Source organism: Podarcis muralis, chromosome 3 (assembly GCF_964188315.1).
Source record: "Podarcis muralis chromosome 3, rPodMur119.hap1.1, whole genome shotgun sequence".
In the NCBI taxonomy this organism is placed as follows: Eukaryota; Metazoa; Chordata; class Lepidosauria; order Squamata; family Lacertidae; genus Podarcis; species Podarcis muralis.
Genome location: NC_135657.1, coordinates 36,153,266 through 36,168,002, shown reverse-complemented (window position 1 = coordinate 36,168,002; position 14,737 = coordinate 36,153,266). Strand labels below are relative to the sequence as shown.

The 14,737-nt window shown below is 44.1% G+C and overlaps 1 protein-coding gene across 4 annotated transcripts in view; it reads left to right on the top strand.

Annotated features, from left to right (window-relative positions):
- The window catches only part of DAAM2 (dishevelled associated activator of morphogenesis 2), a 228,822-nt gene that overhangs the window by 120,731 nt on the left and 93,354 nt on the right, over positions 1-14,737 (top strand). For all 4 annotated transcript variants that reach the window (XM_077925643.1, XM_077925642.1, XM_077925644.1 and 1 more), the window contains one exon: positions 6,885-6,974. In XM_077925643.1, the coding sequence (XP_077781769.1) occupies positions 6,885-6,974 (90 nt within the window). The remainder of the gene's footprint in view (positions 1-6,884; positions 6,975-14,737) is intronic.

The window sequence follows — 14,737 nt, the reverse complement described above, 5'->3', positions numbered from 1 at the left end:
TGGTTTCCCCCCTTTTCCATTTTTTGTACACATCCTTTTTTAATCTTAACTCAGTTAAAAGTTCTTTAGATAGCCACCCTGGCTTCTTTAGGCACCTTCCATGTTTCCGTCTCATTGGTATTGCCTGAAGTTGTGCTTTTACTATCTCCCTCTTAACAAACTCCCAGCCATCTTGAACTCCCTTTCCTTTTAGTATTACTGTCCATGGGATCTCACCCAGCACTTCCCTAAGCTTTATGAAGTCGGCTTTCTTAAAGTCAAAAAATTGAGTCCTAGTATGCTTGGCTGCTCCTTTCCGCTGTATAGTAAACTTCAGAAGAGCATGATCACTCGCGCCTAATGATCCTTCCACTTCTACCCCACTAACCAGGTCATCAACATTGGTTAGGACCAGATCTAAAATGGCTGTTCCTCTTGTTGCTTCTCCCACTTTCTGGACAATGAAGTTGTCTGCAAGGGCAGTGAGGAATCTGTTTGACCTTATGCTCTTGGCTGAGTTTGACATCCAACAAATATCTGGGTAATTGAAGTCCCCCATTACTACTATCTCCCTTCCTTTTGCATGCTTGGCCATCTGTTCCAGGAAGGCATCATCTATGTCCTCCGTTTGGCTTGGGGATCTATAGTAAACTCCCACAATGAGGTCACTGTTATTCTTCTCTCCCTTAATTTTGACCCAAATGCTCTCACTTTGGCTTTGAGGTTCTAAATCTTGGATCTCTTCACAGGTATACACATCCCTGACATATAACGCCACTCCTCCTCCTTTCTTGTCTGGTCTGTTTCTTTGAAATAGATTGTATCCCTCCATTATTACATTCCAATCGTGGGATTTATCCCACCAGGTTTCAGTGATTCCTATTATGTCATATTTAGTTTGCTGTACCAGGAGCTCAAGCTCATCTTGTTTATTTCCCATGCTTTGCGCATTAGTGTACAGACATTGAAGTCCATTAATCATTCCCCCGTGTCTCTTATTTAAGGATTTTCTCCTCCCACCACTAGGTCTGCATGCTCTTTGCTCCATTCGGTCTATGACATTTGGATGATCATCTTCATCAATTGATAGACTCCTACCTTCAGGAGCACTGTCTCCCTCCCCCACATTAGTCAGTTTAAAGCCCTCCTGATGAGGTTTCTGAGATTTTTTGCAAAAACATTCCTCCCAACCGTTGTGAGGTGCAGCCCATCGCTTGCCAGAAGTCCATCTTCAAGAAACTGCATTCCGTGATCTAAGAATCCAAACCGTTCCTGTTTGCACCATTTGCGAAGCCAGTTGTTCACTTCCACTATTTTTCCCTCTCTCCCTGGGCCACGTCGTTCAACTGGGAGGACAGATGAGATGACAATTTGTGCATTTAATTGCTTCAATTTCCTGCCCAGAGCCTCGTAATCTCTTTTGATCTTCTGGAGGCTATTGCTTGCAGTGTCATTGGTTCCCACATGAACCAAGAGGAAGGGGTATTTGTCAGTGGGTTTTATGATTCCTTGCAGTCGTTCAGTTACATCTTGGATCTTAGCCCCGGGGAGACAGCACACTTCCCGAGACATCTTGTCAGGCCCACAGATCACTGCTTCTGTTCCCCTCAGTAGGGAATCCCCTATCACCACTACACGCCTCCTCTTAGGTCTGGTCGGGGTTCTTCTGTGAGCTGTCGGTTCCAAGGTCGCCTGGACATTCCCAGAGGACTGCCTTTGCTCCTCGTCTTCATATACCTGATCGACTGTAATGAGGGAGAGATCCTCAAATGGAGTCTGCTCTTCGTCTTCCATGCTAGGGGAAAGGACCTCAAAGCGATTGCGTATTTCTAAACAATCAGAGCGAACCCTGGGCCTCCTACTTCTTTGAGTCACGTTTCTCCATATATCTGGCTCCTGTGTTGGTGAACTAGCCACCTTCTCAGGGGAGTCCCCTGTCTCTTCCTTGGTGGAGACGGTGTGCTCTGTTGCTTCCAAGAAGAGTTCCAGCTCTCTAATTCTTTGGAGCGTAGCTACACGTTCCTCCAGTTGCTGGACTTTGTCTTTTAAGAGGGCAATCAACATGCAATTGCTGCAGGTAAAGCTGCCTGCAACCTTTGGCAAGATGGCAAACATTGCGCAGGAACCACAGGCGACTGCAGCTGTTCCCTCACCCTCCATCTTGGGAACGTGTCGTTGGGGGTGACTACAGTGGTCCTCTATCATAAAAAGTGTGGAGACAGGACAAATAAATCCCTCCCAAAAAACCTAGGTCTCCCCCAACAAATGTTTGAGACTAGCTCCCCTAAATCTAAAATATGGATCAAACTGCGCGCGCCGCTAGGCGCGCGCCGCTGCCCTAAAGCTCTGATAAGCTCCTCCCACAGCTAATCACCTACCTCAACAGAAGCCCTGCCCCCTCTGACCTTTGCCCAGAGAGAGCAGCTAAACAGCCACAAGAAACTCACACAGGAAAACCCTTTTTGTTCCTTCTTCAGCTGCTGCCCTAAAGCTCTGATAAGCTCCTCCCACAGCTAATCACCTACCTCAACAGAAGCCCTGCCCCCTCTGACCTTTGCCCAGAGAGAGCAGCTAAACAGCCACAAGAAACTCACACAGGAAAACCCTTTTTGTTCCTTCTTCAGCTGCTGCCCTAAAGCTCTGATCAAGCTCTGATTTCAGATCTGGGCCATCTTCCCCTTCTGTTTCAGGAATCTGGTTTGGAAACATTTTCTGCTTTGGGTCCAACTCCCAAACATTTCATGTGTTTTATCATTGAAATTCTGTCTTGGCCATATTAAAAGTGAAATTAACTGACCATATCCTCCTCTCTGTAAATAACAAAAAATAAGGAAATTGAAAATGGAACAGATTGTTAAAATATTCATTGGACCTTTCTTTTTAAACTTCTCCCTGAGGCCATCGTGGCACATGTCTTCTTAATCATCACTCTACTGTGGTATCTGCAATCTTGGAAGTGCTAACTTGAGAGCCAAGTCACCGATTCCAGTGCGCAGGAGGCTAAGCGTTGGCAATTCGGCACAAAACTTTGGACTGAGGTCTTCTATCCAAGAAGTGGAAAAAGAGATAATGCATTCTTGCAAAACAGATGGAACAGTGGCTGTACTTTTTTTTTAAGGGTGTGTGTGTGTCGTTTGACGTATGAATAACAATTTTATTTTGAAACATTGAAAGGGCTGTTTTTGTTGGGCAGTCACATTTGCAGTGCCTTGTTTGTCTTTAGCCATCTTCAGAGCTCTCAATGAAGACTGACTGTTGTATTAATTCACCCTTAGCATCTCACTTGGATGTATCTTGCCCCATTTGAAGCATCTCAAACACAATCATATTGTGCACAGTATTACAAAATATCTTCTACCCCTTTCAGGATTTAATAGTATAAAAAGCAAGGTATGTTAACTCTTTCTGTAGGAATCATATACTGGGAGATGCAAGTGGTCTTCCAGGTCTAATTGTGCTTGAGTGCTTAGCCTTAAAAGAGAGAGGGAGGGAGAATGAGCTTACTGTTGCCTTGTTAGAGGCACAGTGATCTTCTGCAGTGGAATAAGACGGCGCAGTGAGCTTCATTGGAACGCGCTCTGCCCACAACTTAGGAAAGGAGTGGAGAACCTGTGGCTGATGAAAGCTGGAGTCCAACTGTTGTTGGGCTTCAACTGTTGTTGGGCTCCAGCTTTCCTCAGCCCCAGCAACATGGCCAATGGCCATGGATGATGCCAGTTGGAGTCCAGCGACATCTGGAGGGCTACAAGACTTCTGATTTATGGCTATGGACAATGGAAATGTTATACAGTGGTACCTCGGGTTACAAACACCTCAGGTTACAAACACTTTGGGTTACAGACTCTGCTGACCCAGAAGTAGTACCTCGGGTTAAGAACTTTACCTCAGGATGAGAACAGAAATCGCACGCCGGTGGCAGCAGGAGGCCCCATTAGCTAAAGTGGTATCTCAGGTTAAGAACCGTTTCAGGTTAAGAATGGACCTCTGGAACGAGTAAAGTTTGTAACCAGAGGTACCACTGTACTCCTTCACCATTACTTGCCTGAAGGAGCAAAGTGTGTTGAAAGAACCTGTGGAATTTACCTTTAGCTCTAACCCTATGGTATGTGGTTCCTCCTTCCCCCTCTGTTCATGCTACTGCATAGATGTCAGAGGTGTGGCCATTCACTTCCATGATCATCTGCTCGCATTTCTGCATTAGCGGTTTATCTGGTGTTTTGCCAGCAGAGCAGGTCTTCCACTGAACCCAGCTGGCAGATCTCAGGTATAGCACTATACCCTAAATAAATGTGATGGCACAGAGACTGTGTTCTTTGTTGAGGTTCTCCTGAGCTTTATAGCCTGTTCTTTATCAGGGATTACCAACCACTCAGAAAAGCAGCACCAACTGAATACCAAGTCCCTTATACTTGAGGCAATTGGCCTCCTATTTACCCAGGCATAGAAGAGTTTACTTTTTGGCTGCTTAGTGGAAATTACTGTCATTAATTATACTGATGTGAGGTGGAGGGCAATGGTGAAAGAGTGATTACTTGGTTTCATCTGGAGATTGTATTAGGTAAACCTTCAACAACCTGGTGCTCTGCAGGTGTTTCAGACAGCAGATGTTTGGTAAAAGCCAGGTTGGCAAAAGCCATATGGGGTGTTATGCCCATTATTTTAGAAACATTGTCCATTGTGTAGTGGACCATACCATATTTTTCTTACTTAAAAACAAACACTGGAAAGGAGGAAAGATGGAGATGCTTGCCCGTGCACCTTTTTAAAGTTTTGGTGTCCAGCCAAATGATCTCCATGCTTTTGCAGGAAACTCATTATTGTGCCTTCTAAATCTGCCGTATAATTACATGACCAAATGCTATTTTCCTTCAGAGGAATGAGCAAAGTGAATTTCATAGGCAACATCCGCTGAAGTCTTGGAAGCTGCTGGATGAATTTACAGTGTTAGCCTTCAGGTTTTATTCAGCCAGTGAAACAGCTTTTTAAATTTTGGGGTTGGTTTTTTTGGCATGGAAGTGGGGGCTAGATGTTCTGTCATTCAGATTCATTCCCTCCACATCCTGCAAAGGGCTGGACATTTGTAAAATCTCTCAGCTTGCTGTTTTGACAGTTGAACTGAGCCTCCTGACAAAAGTTCTTGTTTAAGTAGCAGCCCACCAGTTTCTTAGATGTGTTTCTATGATGTACGGAAAGGAATCGTGTTAGTGTCTTGACTTTTGCCAAGTAAGCGATAAATTGGCATTTCCCTTGAGTGGCGGAGCTTTCGTGAAAAATTTTGCTGAGATGACCCAGTTCATTGCTTATGTGAGCCCATGTAGGACTTCTCTTTCTCTATTTTGCCAGACGTAATATTGACAACATCAGAAGTATAAATGGCCTGACATCCTTTCCACAAACTTGCAGTGTTCTCTGTGTTCTTAAGACTTGACATGCAGTTTCTGTCTCTCTTTCTCCCCCTCTCCTCTTTCCATCCCTCTAAGAATGTGCTCCTGGCCCAAGTTAATTTTGTATAGCAAGGAGGATAAAACTTGCCTTGCCTTGCTTGGCTGCCCTCTTGCTTGGAAACTCGCTCTAAACATTTCCACATGGCTTGCACTCTTCACGCAAAGTTATAGACATTTTGAAAAACCCTTTCCCTCCCACTCCCCTGGCTTCTCCTACCTTGGGCTGTTGGCAATGACCTAGCCTTGTTACTGTTTGTGTTTCTTTTGTACCTTTCTGTGGCTGAAATCTCTGTGGGCCTTTAAATCTGTCAGCAGCCGCTACCAGGCTCAGTATGCAATTTTAGCTCACTGTTTTCACAAGTTTCTGGATCCAGAAAGTTTTCCAAATGAGCCATTGTGGAGCTGTCTTAAAGAGGTATTGTTCCTGCTTTAGGGTACAGCTTTATTTTTAATGGCTCAGAAGTCCTCACAATGTCACCTGTGGAAGGTGTCACATTGGGTAACCCCTGGTATGTATGTATGTATGTATTAATAATGATGATGATGATGATGATAACAATAATGAAATTTATATACCGCCCTATACCCACAGGTATATGGATGCAGCTACTGTATATATAAAAGGATTAGATGAGAAGTTTGGTAAAACTCTTTACTGAGGCATATGCCACTTTTTCTGTAGGTTCAGACAACCTTTTCCCCAACCAACAATTACTGTATTCCTGAAGCTGGATCATTGGAATCCAGGGAAACTAGGTTATCAGCAAAGGCCCAGTGTTCCCAGAATTTAGCTTCCTGAAACCCTCATAGCAGCAGAATCCATTGTGCATGGGACTCTTTGAAGAACCTAGTTTCCCTGACTGCAAAATTCTTTACAGTCTTTTCAAAATTCTGTTTGAAAGCAGAGTGTGCTTGTCTGAATCCTGTCTTGGTTTGAGATTGCCTGAATTGCTCACTACTGAGTAAAGTTGAATGTGAATCTATGTAATTATGTGCATAGTTTTACCTTTGTAAATACTAAATTTACCTCGGTAACTTAGTGGCAGAGCAGGATAAATAAATATAATCCGAAATCATAGACACAACAGACTGAAGAAGCCTGCTCACACCTATGCATAGGACTATAAGCCATGGAGTTTGGAGAGTATATTATCTGTTGAATTTTGTAATTTAGGATCCATAATGGTGCGTTATATATCATGCTCTCTGGCAGGGCTCTTAATAGGGACCTGCTGCAAGGTTTTTCCTAGGCCAAGGAAAGGGAGGAAAGTCCCTGTGTGCTTAAGAGTTCAGTGCATAGTTCCCAAATAAAACACTGAAGATGAGTTAGATATCCTGAAAGAGTCAACTTTTAAGTTTTAATTTAAAAGTTTCTTCAGCTGAAGGTAAGGAGATAAAGGTGGCCTTGGAAATCCTCTGCAAAAATATATTATTTATATGTTTCTTTTTTGTCCTCTCCAGGATGAATTGGATCTCACCGATAAGAACAGAGAGGCAATGTTTGCACTCCCACCAGAGAAGAAATGGCAGATTTACTGCAGCAAGAAGAAGGTACTAACTTTAGTTTAATTGAATCACATAGTAAACTCTGCATGTGTGGATGATTTGAACCATATGATTATGTGCATTTATCAGGGTTGGTCCATGACATTCGTTGCCTGAGGTGGACCAGCTAATGACACTCTCTGCAACATACCCAAGGCTGGCCAGGTTACTTTGGCACCTGAGGCAAAATGTCCCTCTTTGAGGCAGTCAAAATGCAGCAATAGTAAATAGCCAAAACTTTTCTACCTTTTCATGACACTCCAGACCAGCTGCTTCAGGCAATTGTCCCACTCTGCCTAGTGGCAAACCTGACCCTAGCATTTACCATTGACCATCTCCATTATGATCAATCATTTTTTAATTGAGAGCATGCCTCCCCACCTTTAGCCTGCATGGCTAAAACAAGCCGCAGTATTTCTGACTTGGTAAGACCCAATTTCTACTTTGAGCACTATCCATGGGATTCTTGCTAGTCTTCCTATTAATTCATAGGTCCTGTGGAAGGGAGGGAGGGAGGGAGGGAGGGAGGGAGGGAGGGAGGGAGGGAGGAAGGAAGGAAGGAAGGAAGGAAGGAAGGAATGTGCATTTATTTCATTGGAGCTGGTGGTGGCATTTTCTGGCCCTAGTAATGCTGTTTGTATTTAGCCCTCCCCTGAGGGGTGCAGTCCCTGGGGGCACAACAGCTTCTCTGATCACTCCCTCCTCCCCTGGAATAGGTTCACCTGCACAACCTTCTCTGTGGCCGTTTTTGTAGGCAGGCTAAGTGAGCTAGTGGCGAAGGATCTGTTTATAGCCATCTTGCAGAACAGTGCATTCCATCCATCCGCCAGCCAGGTTTGACAGGAAGCAGCAGCCTTTAACGTTATTTAATATGTCTCTTAGATTTACTGTATTGCTTCCCCTCCCCGTTTTAAGAGGAGGAGAAGCAAACTGGAGTTCTTTTATCTGAAGAGGGCAATGGACTGAAAATGCTCTTGACTTGCAGGCCTGCTAGTTTAATGAATTAATGAATCAAACCCGCTAGTTTAGGCATGGGAGTCCTCCTGCCCATTCACCCACCTGCAAGCAAATACCTGATCCTTCAAGGTGAGGAGGGAACTAAGGGTCAGATGCAATGCTTGCTGTATTCTGAAATTGGTGGTGGACAGCACCCAGTCCTAACTGAACTGGCTCACCTACTTCCATTTCTTGCTTAGTGTGAACAATCTTTCGAAGGATTCCACTAAGTATTTAAACCTCAGCTGGTACTGTACAACTTTCAAGGCAATTTAGCTGGTCTTGTACAACTTTCCCCAGGAAATTCAGGTCATCAGAATTCACATCTCTCTCCCTATGTGCATATTATTAGTAGTAAGTCACAGAAGAGGCTGTTCGGATAGGGGTAGTAATATGACGGTATTATTATTGTGTGGTTATTAGTCATAGTAGTGGTTGCAATAATAGTGATATTGTATTACAGTTTATTCAGTGACAAAGACTGCTAGGAACTTAACATCATTCTTGAGGTTCTTGTTTTGTTGGTATTGATGATTGCTATGTTTTTAACTCTGTATTTTTATTCTGTTTCTAAGTTGCTTAGAGACTTCCTTGTATTAAGTGACAAATACTGCTTTGGAGGCCTGTGGGCCAAAAAGTGGTGTATAAATAAAGCATAACATAGCATCAATTTACATTGACTCTCATGTGTGGGACTAGACTCATCAGATTGCTTACTGTAGCATGTACAATTTTGTGTAAAATGACTTTTTTTGAAGCTTAGGAAGCTATCTTTGCAATGCTCTACAAAAAACCACCGATCCATGCGGAGATTGGTAGATACTCTCAGGCCCCGACAACCACATTAGGGCATGACTCTCACATTGACACAAGTCAATACAGATGGATTAAAATATGCTTGGAGATGGGCACCACCATCAAAGGTATAAAAATTATGTCTATGTTTGAGCATTACTCTCTGTGATGCTGCATATAGGAAGGTACCATGGCCATCTAGTTTGGCATTCTGTTCTCACAGTGGCCAACCACCGGATGCCCATGGGAAGCCCACACAGCCCCCCCCAGCAGCTGGCTCTGATACTGGAGGCAGGAGCGGCTGGCACAGTGGGATTGTGCCACAGTGCTGCCCTACTGGGGGAAGTGTTGCTGTTGCTCACCTGGACAAGGTAGGGCAGTGACAAGTTTAGGACTTCATTGGAGCACAGGGGAGACAGTCCAGTGTCGCCACTAGTACACCACCCTGCACCACCCTGATCTCTCCATTATCCTGACCCCAACCCTGCCTTGTTCAGGTCAGCAGCAGCAGCACTGCCAGGGAGGCAGCTCCTGGGCACCACCATGCCAGCTGGCAGCTGCTTTTGCTTGGAGTGAATATCTAGCTGTAGCATTTAACAGGCTTCATCTCCATGAATTTGTTGTTTCAAACAGTGCAGATTGGTGGCCGGATCTACATCTTGCATGATAGCAAATTCCATAACTTTATTCTGTGTGAAGTGCTCCTCTCTGTCCACTATTCAGCTTTCTTAATAGGGAAGTTGCTGCAATTGCCTGCTGATTTTGGTTGTCCTTTTCCAGATCTACAATATCCTTTTTCTGGTACAGAGATCATAACTGTATACAGTATTCCAGGTGCGGTTGTTCCGTAGGTTCACAGAAAGGTGTGGTGATATTCTTTTCAGTCCCTTTCCTAATGATCCCTAAGATGGAATTTGCCTTTTTCACAGCTGTTACACTTGCTGGATTGTCATTCAGTTCAGGATTGTGGCCTGTCTATATTAAGCCTTGAGACCACCCTTTCCGTAGAGGTTGATTAATGTGTCCCGGTTTCTGGCAAGATACAAAGGCAGTGGGGGTGGGCTTTGTATATTGTGCCAAAAATCTGATTACATGAGAGGGCTCGTGGCTACATAGTGGTGGTATCTCTCTCGGATCTTTCTTTGCCTTGCTAACATTGGTACTATTGCTGGGACTCAAGACAAAAGTTGGGACCTTTGTTGATTTTGGTGCTTTAGGTATTAGCAATAGCTACATAACAGTTTCTACCAGGAGTAACCCAACACCCAGTGTTCACTCTCGTCAAATCCCTTCTTAAAACACCTCCCCTACGGAGATTTCCAAAGAAAACCTTCCATGAATGTTCATCTGGTCTCATTTAAAGACATAATGCACCAAATGAAGGTCACGTCATCTGTTCTCTCAGCATGTGTGTGGGGAAGTGGGGGGTGGATGGAAACTCCTGAATGTGTTTTCTGTTTTGCATTGTGTGTGCTCTTTGTGGTGGGAACCATGTTCACACAATGTCAAGCAAAATGTGGATATACAATAAATCAGGACAGTGTCGGAGTTAGGGATGTTGGAGAATTCCAATAGAAGCAGAAACGGATGAAGAAACTGCCACTGTTTGCACATTTGCTCAGTGCCAGGACCGGATTAATTTCATGCAAATGAAGATGACAATGGTTGAGACTGAATTTCAAAGCTATGAATATCTATCACTGTTCACAGTTATTTGGTTGCAACTTCTGACACTTAAAAAAGTTTTTTCACTGCACATGAAACAGTTTTTCTCTGTGACACGTTTGGGCTACATGTTCACAGCTAACTTGTTGAGGGATCACTATGTCTTGTGAGTGTTTGCTTTATAATCTATATTCTTATTCAGTACTTTATTGGCTACTTTTGTTTTGTAAATTTCTGCTGTATTTATGGGGATCTGTCTTGGTATGTGTTGTTGCTGAATGCCACAAAATGCAATGGCCAGCCTGATGTTGCTGAAATACAATACAGTATTCACATTTTCCTTGCTATCATCTATCCCCAAAGCACATACCTCCAAGCCCTCCGCAAGCCAGCTTAGTCGAAGATGTCTTGCAGAGAGACCTCTTTGCCATAAAGATGTTCATTTGGGCATCTCCTCAAGGTTAGTGGGCTTGCTGCAGTGGTAGTTCAGTTGGAAGCTGCCCAGAGTGGCTGGGGAAACCCCGCCAGATGGGTGATATATATATATATATATATATATAGAGAGAGAGAGAGAGAGAGAGAGAGAGAGAGAGAGATACACCTCTGAGCTGCTGCAAGGACAATTTGCAGGTAAATCAATGGATGCTACTACCTCCATTTTGATTGGGATGATATCTGCACACCAGAGTTTTAGCATATTAAAGTGTCACTGATTCTTACTATGCTGAAGTGTGTTTTTGCTGGCCTTTATCTGACAGTGTGGCGCTGTGGGTTAAACCACAGAGCCTAGGACTTGCTGATCAGAAGGTCGGTGGTTCAAATCCCCGTGATGGGGTGAGCTCCCATTGCTCGGTCCCTGCTCCTGCCAACCTAGCAGTTCGAAAGCACGTCAAAGTGCAAGTAGATAAATAGGTACCGCTCCGGCAGGAAGGTAAACGGCATTTCTGTGCGCTGCTCTGGTTCACCAGAAGCGGCTTAGTCATGCTGGCCACATGACCCGGAAGCTGTATGCTGGCTCCCTCGGCCAATAAAGCGAGATGAGCGCCACAACCCCAGAGTCGGCCACGACTGGACCTAATGGCCAGGGGTCCCTTTACCTTTACTTATCTGACAGTGTGAAAGCTGATCCTAAGAGCAAAGGTTTTCAGAGATGATTAGGGTGGAGACACATCTACAAAGATGGTGCTTTACAAACAACAAGTTTAGCAGGTCCTTACCTCAAGGGATTTTAAGGAAGGGCATCACAATGAGAAAGATGAGTCAATTATTTATTACACCTAATATTTTCCAGGCAAGGTACAAAATTTAAAAATGACAACAGAGCTCTTGTCTAGGAAACCAGAAATGGAAGTTCCTTGAGAACCATGTTGGCAATTCCAAGTCTACTGTTTTGTAAATTACACGTGTAATTATTAAACTTATGCACATGTCCTCCGATTGGTAAGCAACAACATCAACAAAGTTCTGTTCTCCTGGCCACTTATAGTACCTGAAAGGTGACAGATATTTTCTGGTAAAGCTTTCATTCGTGTTTCACTCTATACTTGCTGACATCAAGGAAAAAGCAATTTGAAGTCTTTCTCAGGAATCCATCTATGTGCTGACATTCCACTGAAGAATATCCATTCCTAGACAAAACTCTGAAAATGTCAGCTGTATTCTGGGGAACAGCAGAAGGGATGAGAGTTCTGTTTTTTCTCTTGCGCTCTCTAACTTTCTCAGCTTAACTCACAGTTTCCGTTATGCAATGCTGGCTCATTTGTTTATCTTAAGAATGGAGGTCGCTGAGGGTCAAGCCCTTGAAAATTATATATTTATTTTTTAAACCTGAAGAATTTCTTTTCTCTTACCATGGGAAAGGCAGAGAAGATTTGCAGCTTCTCCCCTTCTCCCCCCCCCCCCCCCATTTTTTAAAAGGCTTACAGATGTCTGAAAATCTGAGGTCCAGAATAACTTCTCTTAGCAATTTAGAACAAGCCTTCAAACTGTGAGGGTAGCTGGTCAGAATGACTTGATACGAGTGTAGCTAGTCAGAATGTTCCACGCAACCGGTTATTTCAGTCAAGCTGATGGCATTTTTGATATTATCAGAAGTTGCTTCTCCCATACCAATCTTGGTAATATTTGAAGGATGTGAGTCATGTAAGTAGGGCTGGAAAAAATGTTTACCTTCTGCATCCCATGGGGTGACTTTGGCATGGGAAGTAGCCATATTCTTGTCCCGCTTCCCGTGTTTCTGTTACTTCAGATGCTCTTGAGAGCAGTCATCCCTTGGCTGTCTCCCTTTGGAACAACTGCTAATATATAAATGGGCTCTAAGGTCCAAGTTACACAATCTTTTGAGGTTTTCAAGGATAAAATTTTCAGTGTTTCATATTACCAAGGTGTCACTTGACAAATGTAGTTATCTTGGCCAGGTGAGGTGATGTTTAAAATCCTTAGATTTTAGGTATAAAGAATCTTCTTGCTTAACCTAAGGGTGGTGACCACAGATGTCCCAGGAGGCAAGTGAGGGGAAACCTCCACTGCTACCTCCTTCAGAATGGCTGAGAGGGCTTTGGCTGGTTCCTAGAGCCTGATGCATCAAACCGATTGCCTGGTGCAAATGTATGGAAGAAGCTGGTATTTCGGTTTTCATCATTGAAATTATATGATATCAGTGTACAAACCCGCATTTTGACAACAGATGTGGAAGAGGAAAAGTACATGTTCCCAGGGGTATTGATGGGCTGTAAGCTCCACCGTAGGATTGAGTGATCAGTTGAACAATAATGTTAATAGCAAGAGACAGCAGAGAAGGGACAGGAAAAATTAGACACTGGTTTTGGATGCGATGAATTTGAGGTGTTGGCAAATCATCCAGAATGAAATGTTGGAGAGGCAAGTGGAGATGTGGGATTTGATTGAGGGGGAAATTTTGATGTCACTGGAGTAGAGGTTGCACTGTCAGAGGAGAGAGAATTGGCAAAGGCCAGGCAAACAGCCTTGAGGGGTTTTGGCAGAAAAGGGGATTAAAAGGAGAGAGGGTCTACCGCTTTCAGAGATGGCGAATAAAACAGAGCTTTGGTATGTATGAAATGTATAATTGTGGACTGCATTGGGCACCATCCAGACACATTCAGGCACTTTCAGTACTGAAACACATGATCAGCAAACACAAACACATGATCAGCAAACTCAAAGAATATTTGTGGTTAGAGTGTGCAAAGTGTGTGATCAAATGGTTTATTGATACTTCATAATGAGTTTTTAGAACAGTGGGGAGAAGGGTTTTAGGCTAGCTGCCTTAGCATGCTAGAAAGTAAACCTAGACTTCGATTATTCTCCACTATGCAAGTAGAAGTGGAAATAGTCTTTGTCAAAATTACAACAATGTAAGTTGCAAGTTCGGACGCGGGTGGCACTGTGGGTTAAACCTCAGCGCCTAGGACTTGCCGATCGAATGGTCGGCGGTTCGAATCCCCACGGCGGGGTGCGCTCCCGCTGCTCGGTCCCAGCGCCTGCCAACCTAGCAGTTCGAAAGCACCCCCGGGTGCAAGTAGATAAATAGGGACCGCTTACTAGCGGGAAGGTAAACGGCGTTTCCGTGTGCTGCGCTGGCTCGCCAGAGCAGCATGGTCACGCTGGCCACGTGACCCGAAAGTGTCTACGGACAGCGCTGGCTCCCGGCCTCTAGAGTGAGATGAGCGCACAACCCTAGAGTCTGTCAAGACTGGCCCGTACGGGCAGGGGTACCTTTACCTTTAAGGTTGCACATAAGAAAGGAATAAAAAAAAAAGATAGTAGTAGAAAATAAGTTGTAAAAATGAGAAGGATTATTATTAATTGCATTTCCAGCTAGTCTTTGCCCTCATGTTAAGGAAGAATTTCTAACTCTTAAAATATGATAAAATGGGTTGAAAGGGCAGGTTTTAAAAATGTGTGTGCTTAAATAAATTTTATAACCTTTGCAGAAAGCATGTGAAGTCTTCCTTTGTCAGATCTCCAAAGGGTCATTTCGTATTGAGCAGCTACCAGTATCTTCACAATTCTAACTTAATGGGTGAAGGGGACTGGTTAGCAGAGAATCCATAGCGGAGGAGGCAGTCTTTATAGGTGGTTCTATAGAACCCCTATTGGGGACGCGGGTGGCGCTGTGGGTAAAAGCCTCAGCGCCTAGGGCTTGCCGATCGAAAGGTCGGCGGTTCGAATCCCCGCGGCGGGGTGCGCTCCCGTTGTTCGGTCCCAGCGCCTGCCAACCTAGCAGTTCGAAAGCACTCCCGGGTGCAAGTAGATAAATAGGGACTGCTTACTAGCGGGAAGGTAAACGGCGT